Consider the following 11,335-nt stretch of genomic DNA (forward strand, 5'->3'; position numbering starts at 1 on the left):
ATCCTAAAAATAAAAAAAGCCTGGACTAAGTGTATGTTACTCTTCAGAATGCCATAAGGAACATAGTGTGTAATATAAATAATTTTACCATACTGATGAATTGAAACAAGTAGGCTAAGCAATATGCATCTCCTGTGCTGATCAGTGATGGATGATTAGCTTTCATAAACTTCTTATGCAAACATTTTAGTTGCAACAATAACTAGAAACTGATGCATCGTGATAAATGAGTAAGCCTCGTCGGCTAAAACACTGGCAACTTCAACTTGAGAGAGACACACAGTCCAGTGTGTTTTGTTGTCAAGCCCTCTGGTTTTTGGCTTCCGTTTTTATTTTGTCTCTCAGCACTGCTAAGCACTTTACAGAGTTGCTGATTTTTGCTCTTCAGCGCTGTGCCACAGCAAGGTGTTGTATAGTGCAGCGATGGACCGCGCTGGATAGCACCAGGACAAAGCAACTTGACCCAGGAGTAAGAAACATGAAAGTATTTTACTGCTGCTTCAGGCACAATGATTCCACTTTGCAATGATCCAGTTAATATACCTTAATGTAAAAGGGGAAAAAATTCCTAATTTGTGATACATAATCATTGTAACCATGTGGGGTGTCTAACCAAGGATGACAGTAACCATAGCAACATCAGTTATACACCTACTTATACAAAAACATCAAAGTAGGTAAACATATATATAACCTTATCAACCACTGAAGTATCAGCACCTTTCCAGTGCTTCTAAAACCTCATCAACATCACAACATCTGAACTAACCTACTTCTATAACCTGAAAATAAACAGAACAACTGATTATCACTGTGACAAGATTCTTAAGCGCATGATAACAACAGACACTGTGAGCTTGACCGTCAAATAATGACAGCACTTCTAATACTTCAGAAGCTTCACAGGCAAGTTGTTTATCCTGAACCCAAACACAACAAATACAAATCATCCTACCATAATCTCGCAGACTGTATGTCATCTTTTTCTGTAAGTAGGATAACAGCTCGTCATCAGAAGCCCCAACGCCACGCCCCTCAGACAGCTCTTTCACAAGGCTTGCAATATGGGACTTGAGTCCAATGTAATCATGTAACGTCGAGTCAGTGCGTGTGATCTTCTGAAGGGTTTCTTCTGAAATCCTACTCAGACCAACAAGGCTTCTGATGTCTTCCTTTCTCATTCTGGGGAAGGAAACAATACATACCTGAGAACCTGAGACACTGGCTCTGGTGTTATCATGGTTATAGGCCCAATCAAATCCGTCATCAGAGTTAGAAATTATTTGGTATTAAAGTAGTTACCATCTACCTGATGATAAAAGTGGTAAACCACAAGGAAAATGTCACTACTTCTTGAATTTTACTAGTCTCGGACAAGCAGACGCATGGTTGAAGCATCAGTAAGATTGCATACACTTTAGTGAGTGAGTGAGTATGGTTTTACACCGCTTTTAGCAATATTCCAGCAATATCACAGCAGGGGACACCAGAAATGGGCTTCACACATTGTACCCATGTCGGGAACTGAACCCGTGTCTTCGGCGTGACAAGCGAACGCTTTAACCACTAGGCAACCCGACCGCCCGCATACACTTTAGACATCAGAACTCCAGATAAGGGTTTGAGCCATCACTAACATGTTATCTTTCACAGTGGGCATTTTATAGTTTCCTTTACTTAATCCACATATTTGTACTCCCTTGGGTTCAGTCTAGGTATTTCTAAATCAAATAGCCGACACTTTGTTAATACTCATTCTGTCAAAGACATGGTTTATGGTGACTTTATCTGTTTGCCATCGATGTGTGTAACATGCTGCACAGCCTCATAACAGCACTATACATGTCCACACACCTCCGTTGTGTGATAGTCACTGCAGTAGAGTATGATGCAAACCTAATGCCTACTACATTCAATCAGTAAATACAGATTTGTAGAGAAACTCAGGTAGGCAAGATGAAAGGGCAAAGTTTAGTAATTACACACAGTGTTCTTCAACTATTACACAAATACACAACTTATCTGGAGCTCTGAGACATGTTCTGATTCCAGCAGGGAAGAAAAAATTGTGAAAGTGTCCAAATTTTTAAATAACAGATAAGCTACATGAAACCATGTTGACATAGCTACAAAGTGAGATTGTTCGGATTTATAAATTTGAAGAGGCAACTGTTTTTATCACATCTTTTGGCTGAAAAACCTGCACAGCCTTCATTTAAATTGGGCATTTAAAGTCTCTCAACATGCTCAAGGTTCACCTTCTATGGAAGTCTTCATGCAAAGACTCGGAGAAGTATCGTATTGGAGTAAATGATCTTATTCTCAAGGGAATGTAGAACTGGACCAATACTTTTAAATAAATATCAAATCTCAGAGAAATACAGGGAAATCCTGCTGCATTCAGATTTGATAAAGTACATGTATCATCCTTCCTCCATGTCTGAATGATGAGATCTATTTGGTCAATGTGATCTTGGTAAAATCAGAGCTCCAGTTAAGCTGCGTATCTGCGTGAAATACGCATCAGAAATGCAGAAATACGCAGTAAAATAAAATCCAAATACGCAACAAACATTACAGATACGCTACAAAAATAAAACTTGTGCGTATCATCAAAATATTGTGAAGTAACCCTGCGTATTCGATTAGCAAATCAGCAACTTATTTTGAAATTATAAACGGGCATTCCGTCAACCTTGCCAACTCCACAGTTACACTTACATCATGGTCATTTGCCATCACACTTTCTTGTGGAAGTATCGTGGTATTTTTTAGTCCTATAAAGCTCTCGAACCCACACGACACCAGTTTGCAGGGACTAAATGAATAGTGTTTTTAAATATTTAACTTAAATACCCACATGTGTAAAAACTAGTGGGTAACAGAAATTTGAATACCCAGATAGAATTACCGATACCCAATGATTTTAAAATGCATGGGTAAAATACCCACAACACCAAAAGCTTATCTGGAGCTCTGTAAAATACCATGCATCTAGCCTTGGAGGGAAATAAATTTCTCAGCGGGAGAATAAATCCCTCATTCCCTGCTCCAAAACAAAAAGCTACACGTTTTTCCCCGAGTCAATAAAAGTCATGTGACATAGCACTGGTTAACCTAAGCTCAATCGTACAGCTGTTTTCTATCGATTTTGAATTTGTTTTAATTCTTTAACAATGTCACATTAAAACATGTCGGAAGGAAACATTTGTTGAAGCAGGATCACTCAGAGAACCAGAGGTATAATACCAAATGCGGGACGGAAAAAACTCATGAAACTTATAATATTTGGTGTAAACATGCCATATCGAAAGAAGGCAGTTTAATTTCACCACCCTTATGAGTGAATATCATCAAACTGACATGTGTTTTCTTAACACATTTATGATGGGTTTTATTGCCAATCACGTAAACTTAAATATCATCTGATGATAAATTAATTGTAAATTTTCTAATAAATTGTATATTTATCTCACACTATGCATTTCTTCTTATTCTTCGATCCTGATGTGGAAACGTCCTAGAACAAAGTTTCCAGCTTCAAAAACACCACTCACCCCAACACATCCCATACATCACCAAGTCATCACTGTGATCATGAGTCACGCACCACTGCAATCCCGTGCGACACGACCCCTGCGATCTGATCACCTGACATATCCAGCACCCTCATTCTCAATCTAGAGCGTACAGGCTCGTGTAATAGTTGTGGGTATGGTTGCGTGGGCGTTTAATAATAATAATTAATAGCAGCGAAATAGGTAGATATAGTTGATCCCTTCAACTGCCTATTAGCATGATTAGTGCAGAGACGTTGGAGGAAGAAGTCAGCTATTTTTGAGGAGACGCAGTAGTGAAAGATGAAATATCCCTAGCTGAGCAACAACATTCAAACGCCTTCCATTCATGGTTGGACAAAGTTTATGTAGGGGTGCAATGTGGCAATGTGTAATAGTTCTCGCCACCTTTGAGAAAAAACCTTGGCTATGAGAGATCTCCTGAGATGCGCCAAACACAAAGTAGTGAGGGCACTCATACGCTGTGACAAGAGGGCCATAACGGTCTGATGCTTGCCAAAGCCATGGCCCCACGAATATGGGCCTCTTCAAACGTGAGGGCACGAGCAACAAACCAGATCCATAAAAATCCCTGTAGAGAATAGGTCTTCAGTATCACAAGCTTGCCATAAGAGGTGACCAATGGGAATGGGCGGTCAAGCTCGCTTACATGGTTGGTGCAGGTCATCATATCCCAAGACATAGATTGATATTCATGATGTCAATCACTGGATTGTCCAGCCTAAGTGGACTTTAGTACAGATCGCCATCACATAGTAGGAATATTGCTGAGTATCAGAGACGATATCGATCACCATAATAAGAACATGCTGGTAGATGGCTTGGTCTGAATGAAGGTAGAAATAATTTGACAACAGAATGCAGCTAAGGCCTGGTCCAAGTTCTCGGATAGAAGTGTGATGCACGATGAAAGTCTGTTGATCCTGAGAAAAATGATGATCCGTGGAAGAATGACAATCTTGTGACTGAGGAACGATCCATGTGTCAAGCAGGCGAAGTTGCACGAGCACTCGATGTACCGATGTGTCTATCTGTCAAGGTATCTATATGTTGATGAACCGTTGAGTGGGATCCAAATGGTATCTATCTGTAGAAGAGACGTACAATCTGGCGAACTGTCGACATGATAGTCCATTGAAGAACGGTGACTTGTCGATAATGGTGAAGTATGGCAATCTGGCGATCCCTCGGTCGTTTATGATCCAACGATGGATGATGATCCTGTGAGTGAAGATCCTTCATCCGTCAGTGATCACTTGCTCGATGACTATCGTCCTGCTCTAGGTCAGTAGGGCTGTCGCCATTAGCTGGACAGGTGTATCTGTATCCTCAGAGCCCTGCAAGGAGCACTGGGTTGCCGTAATAAGGGGGAAAGCGGCAGACTATAACAGGACAGTGGTGAGTTGAAAACTTGACGACTGTAGAACACAGGGAGTAGTCACGGGCAAGGGGCGTGGTCCACACAGAGGCGGGAAGGGCGGCAGTCAAAACGAGTCGGAGAGCAATCCTCCTCAATGGAAAGTGATGTAACTGTTGCCAAATGGGCTTAAATTCTTCTTTAGCAAAAAGATGAAAGCACAGTCACATGGGATATTACAATATCACTTGGGTTAGCTCCCAGAGGAATAACCATGCTCGGAATCCTTACATGACGCCTTGAACCGACAATCAGCCACCCTTATCGAACACTTGCGAAAGTAAGTTTGAAATCAGATTCTGACAGGGTAACATACTCCTGACATTGTGTATCAATACCACACATTCCATGACAATCACAACGAATAGGATGGGGATCAAGTGGAGAAAACAGGCGATACCAGTCTGTGAAAAGGGACGTGACGACTCCATAACATATCGTATCTCATAACGGTAACGGTAAACAGAAGTCCATGTAAAAAAAAAAATACAAAAAAAACAACCAAAAAATATTCTCTGTTCATGTATACATCCAGCGATAAAATTGAGAATGAGGGTGCTGGATATGTCAGGTGACCAGATCACAGGGGTCGTGCCGCACAGGATTGCAGTGGTGCGTGACCAATGATCACAGTGGTGACTTGGTGATGTATGGGATGTGTTGGGGTGAGTGGTGTTTTTGAAACTGGAAACTTTATTCCACACCAGGAAGGAAGAATAAGAAGAAATGCATAGTGTGAGATATGATAAGTTTAAAAATGAGTGTTTTTGTCAAATTGATCTATCCAGTCTGCATCAAATACTTTTGTCCGAACTTTATAAACTAAGCAGCAAAAGAAAGTATAGGTTGGCAATTTGTAATTTTCTTAAAAACAGCGATAACTAGTGCAAAGTGGGTATTGGGAATATGACTGCCCAGGAACATGTACCAAAAAACACCTCACCCGAACGTGCCACCTTTGACGGCCCTCGTGCGGTGACAAAAAAATGGTGAAACAGTTTCCCGCCTATGGCATAAACTGCACGTGCATGTTAGCTGTATAAATGCGTTCGTCTGCAGGGTATAACCACATGTGATGAAAGCACACAAAAGAAATGCCACGACTGTCACAGGAGCAAAGAGAGAGAGCCATCGGTATGGCCGCAATGGGGGCAACACAGGTCCAAATTGCCAGAAGTTTTGGTTGTACACTATTGACAGTAGCCAGGCTGATTCAACGGTACAGGCAGACAGGGAGGACAGAGGACAGGCCTAGAACTGGACAACCCCGAGTGACAACACCACTGGAAGACAGTCAGATACGGCTCATTCACCTGCGAATAGGATTCATAACGGCGACGGCAGCAACAGCGTTGGGACATCCCATTAGCCAATGTACAGTACTACGACGACTTCGTGCTGCTGGAATCCGAGCTTTTCGTCCTTTCCGAGGAATGGTACTGACTGCTCAACATCGACGCCTGAGACTGTGATGGGCGAGGCAGTTTCGACGATGGCAAGTGAGAAATTGGCGTCGAGTGCTGTTTACTGATGAAAGTCGGTTTAACTTGTTTTGAAATGATGGCAGAGAACAAGTTTATTGACACAGAGGGGAACGTTTGGCTCTGGCGTGTATTCGAGAGGTCCATCCATTAGGCGGGGGAGGTGTCATGGTGTGGGGCGGTATTTGTGGAGATCAGAAGACTGATTTGGTGATTATACAGGGAAACCTGAACGCTGTGCAGTACAGAGACCAAGTGTTGCAGTCAGTGGTGCTTCCGTTCTTACAAAACCAACAGCAGAGGACATTGTTTCAACACGACAATGCCAGGCCAAAATACTGCAAGACTGACTCGGAACTTTCTAAACCAGCAGAACGTTGACGTTTTGCCCTGGCCTGCCCACTCACCCGATATGAATCCTATTGAACATCTGTGGGACCATCTTGACAGACAGATTAGAGCAAGCCATCAGCCTCCCGTCAACAGACAAGAATTGCAGCAGGCCCTGAGAGACGAGTGGCAACGGATTTCAGTCCACGTCATCAGAAGACTGACGTCATTGATGAGGTGAAGTATCACAGCATGCATTGAGGCAGCTGGAGGTCATACACTCTATTGAAGGCAACTGTGTCGACAATGAACTTGTAGTGTGTCTGACAATTTTTTGGTGACATTTCAGACATATCAGATTGAAAATGAAACTTCTTACCCCACCATTGTTTATCTTGAGCTTACATTACCTGTGACTGCACAATTTCATTCAAACTGTGGTTGATCAATCATTTGTTACCCCTCCCTACATTATATTATAATTCACAACAAAACCTCTTCTCGTTATTTTTTTATGGATCATGGAACTCGACCTATACTTTTTGCCGCCCAGTTTATTTAAGAGATTCGTAATTTGCTAAGATGAACTTACTAGACATTGAGCTGACTTGACTTGAGCTTGTGACTAGAGGTTATAGGTGCAGAGTTATATCAGTTATTATAGGTGAATATAGGGTTAGAAACTAACAGTTTTTGTCCACTAGTCCTTATAATGATAACATATAGCAAAACCCTTAAAATGGGCCCATTTCTACTAGTCCTTAGGATACCTTTACTATTGGGCAGTTTGGTAAGGACTACAGGACAGTTTCTAACGTTGGAATATGTAAACATGTTTATTACCTATCAAAGTAAGAAGCCATGCCATGCCTAGACAACCAATGTTCCAATCTCATTTCTTCTCTCAACTCAATGAGGGCCTCTTTCAGGCTACGGTGTCGGTCATCAGAGAATTGATGTTTCCACTTGGGTTGGTCGGGTGTAAACGATGCGGCCTCGTAGATACTCTCTACACCTGAGGATAAAGTAGAAACCATTATCATGATTATCACTATCATCACACCTGGGGATAAAGCGAAAACCATTATCATATACACAGGTATGGGTAAGATCTGTATAGGCACCCCCTACCGTGCGACATGGCATGTTACCATGGTTACCTGGCAGGGTTTGCCCTGAAACAAAAAAACTCCCATTGCTTCAGTTATGACGCAGGTTGTCAATCTGTCAAAATCAATCAGAGCCCCAGAAAACTTTTTGAGCAATTGAGTTTTTACTCTAGGGTTTCTATTTTAATTGGGTTATTACATTTTTCATTGGGTAACCAATATATTTTCACTCATCTATTCAGCACTCTATCAGGTATTTCCCCCAAAGAGTGAACATTTTAAGATTAGAAAAAACAACGAAATAATGTTTTTGATATACATAACCATGATAACTGTTCTAAATAAGGCTTGACTCAGAAAGTAAAACAGCTCGTAATTGTGTTTCGGAAATTAGCTCCTTTGTACGCATGCTGAAAAAAATTTGTTGGGTATTTATGCATGCTGTTTTTATACATTTGAGTTTTTCATTTAATGCATGCGTTTCTGTACGAAGTTAATTGAAAGTAATTGGGTTTTGAATATTCTTCGGGGGTATTTTACGCAAATACGCTGCATATCTGTAGCTCTGATCAATAATTAAATTGCACTATACTGTTAATAATATTAAAATCTGAATGGTCATATCCCTTACAATAAAATATTACCAATATCAGCTTTGTTTAAAGATAGAAAACCTAATGTCTATGAACAAGTTTTCCATCATACATTACATTGACAAAATCTGGTTCTGATGTTAAATCGAAACGTCATGAATTCCAATAAACAACAAATCATAGTACCTCGACCACAAACCACTAATAATGTTGGGGCTTGAAAAATCCACTCCTCCGCTCGTATTGACAAGCGGCAGCATGTGCAGGTCAAGAAAGAATTGAAGAAACGTTTGACATACCGAACGAGTACATACATATCAATCGTGTCAATTCATCTCTAATCATTTTAAATAAATATGCAAAATAATTTTGAACCTAAAATATGTTTTCATCTCCCACACGATCTAATTAATAACAACAAATTACGTGTCGCTTATATCATAAATAGATGACATACTTGGTAAATGTCCTTTACAGCATACAGAAATAAACAGGAAGTATGTTTCATTTGGTTTGGTTTGTTGTTTAACACCGCACTCAGCAATATTCCAGCTATATGACGGCGGCCTGTAAATAATCGAGGCTGGACCAGACAATCCAGTGATTGATATCATGAGCATCGATCCACGCAATTGGGATCGATGACATCCATCAACCAAGTCAGCAAACCTGACCACCCGATCCCGTTAATCGCCTTTTACGACAATCATGGGTTGCTGAAGACCTATTCTACCCAGGAATCTTCACGGGTTGGAAGTATGTTTGAGCAGCAGGTATTGAAACTAGTTTTTAAAGGGAGATAATTAAAAAATGTATATTTGTTGTAAGCGACTCATTACTGACGCTCAAATGTAAAAGCGATAGTGAACTGCTGCTGATGGATTTTGTGTGGGATATGGCTGACATAGCTTTTGATTGGGGATGGTGGGGTTAATGACAAAAACATTCTAATTACCAAACATGCCAAAAAAAGGAAAATTTATCAAATACAGTATGACTGTAAAGAGAGAAAATGAACTGTGCAATATGCATGGTTGAGTGAGTTTGAATGGGCAGAGATGAACATAGATGGCAGGGACTCTGGAATATTTTGTTCTGTCTACCATAAATAATAACTGAGAACATAAAACTTTATGAAATTTAACAGGACAACTGAAAATATTGCAGGATGAGTACAAAATATTATCTACCTGCCCCAAAGTACAAGTTAGGTTCAAGAAATTTTTCGAGCCCTGAATGCGTTTACGTTTGAAAGTCAATTGAATTGGTTACTGTTTCAGGTAATGCTTTGTGGTTAGAACAATAACAACATTATTTATTGTGTATTGCAATTTAGAGAGTGAGTGAGTCGGGTTTAACACCGTTTATAACAGTATTCCAGTTACATCACAAAGTGTCAGCTTAATGTGCGAGGAAAGCCCAAAGTGATGCAGGTCTCAAACATTTACCACCTTGGTGAAACCCAAGAGCACAGGTTTGGCGCTGACAAACCTAAAAACATATTTGGGGCCAACAGGAGTCCGAACCTAAAATAATCAGTAATTTATTACGAATCAGACATCAATTAAGATTTTGTAAAAATGACCCCTCCAAAACACTTTTGACCTGTAACACAGCCTGGGGGCCACAATGAGTTTTGAAATGCTACGTTAAACCCCGATCAGGGCATGACTAACATCCCAGGAGTACTGCTCTTTTTCAGCTTTCAATTAGCACTGCACTAACTTGCATTGCCGGCAAAGCTCAGCTTGGCTAATGAGCTAATTAGCCAACACTGCCTCACTGGAGCTATCACAAATAGTACATTAGTGCAGTAGCCATTTTAAAAAAAATTGTACTTATAGTCCTCAAATTATATTAATTTATTTAATGAGGTGATACAGCTAATTTGGCCATACCCTGACTCACAACCAACCATGCTAACCCAAAGGATCGTAAATGGGTATCTTATTGGCAAGTGGTGTTCAACCCTAAGGGTCGTAACAGGGAGTTTGATCAGAAAGGAGTACCTAATCCTAACAATCGTAAAGGGAATTGATGTGTTAAGGATTGAGTTAGGGGTAACCTACCCTAAACCTAACACAACTAACCCAAAAGATTGAAGTGGCAACGCGAGATTGAGGAAGTGACAACAGCCTGCAGCCAATTAGGGATATATGAAGTGCACAGAAAACTACAGTCTTGTCACCATCCCTTCGTGTCTCCTATAAAAATCCTAACAGGTATGACAGGTACCTTAAGCCCGTTTACACGTCCATGTTCTGGGCCTGATGTTTACATAATTTATCAAGTCTGACATAAGTTGTTTCTAAGACATGTGTTTCCTTTTCATACCAACTATTACATGTGTTTGTCAGTTATACCTGCCGATGCCAAAGCAGATGAGAAAGTGTCCAGCTGTTTTTCTTTAAGCCACAAATCCAGTTCATCCTTCATTCTCTTCTCGTCTGTGCGCCTCCAACACGAACTCAAACCGTAGCCGACAGCCACTGTGAGAGCAGCAAATCGAAACAATGTTGATGAGAATATGCCTGTCATGCCTGTAATTGGGCTCCTGTTGTGTCAGCTTCGACGTATATGTCGTAAACAGGTTTGTTTAGGAAGTCAGATCAGATGGTTTCAATCGAACCATGTCAACTATTTATTTTGTTGTCGTCAAACAGGAAGTTTAGATCTCATGTATAAATTAAGGAATACCTGATACGGAAAACATCTCTTTATTTTTTCGGGTTTATAACCTCACGCAAGCTACTACCACTACAATAATTAGATAAACATTCGAAACACTCGTGATAAATATAGCATGTTATTTTGCTTACAATTTTAG

The 11,335-nt window shown here is 40.5% G+C and overlaps 1 protein-coding gene across 1 annotated transcript in view; it reads right to left on the reverse strand.

Annotated features, from left to right (window-relative positions):
- Nucleotides 1–11,167, reverse strand: part of LOC124137041 (apoptosis-resistant E3 ubiquitin protein ligase 1-like) — a 125,627-nt gene extending 114,460 nt beyond the window's left edge. The window contains exons 1-3 of the mRNA XM_046503144.2: nucleotides 10,872–11,167; nucleotides 7,650–7,821; nucleotides 956–1,182 (exon numbers count right to left, since the gene is read on the reverse strand). Of these exons, the coding sequence (XP_046359100.1) occupies nucleotides 956–1,182; nucleotides 7,650–7,821; nucleotides 10,872–11,046 (574 nt within the window). The 5' untranslated portion in view covers nucleotides 11,047–11,167. The remainder of the gene's footprint in view (nucleotides 1–955; nucleotides 1,183–7,649; nucleotides 7,822–10,871) is intronic.
- Nucleotides 11,168–11,335: the final 168 nt, after the last annotated feature.

Source organism: Haliotis rufescens, unplaced genomic scaffold (assembly GCF_023055435.1).
Source record: "Haliotis rufescens isolate VD_foot unplaced genomic scaffold, xgHalRufe1.0.p SCAF_3, whole genome shotgun sequence".
Lineage (NCBI taxonomy): Eukaryota > Metazoa > Mollusca > Gastropoda > Lepetellida > Haliotidae > Haliotis > Haliotis rufescens.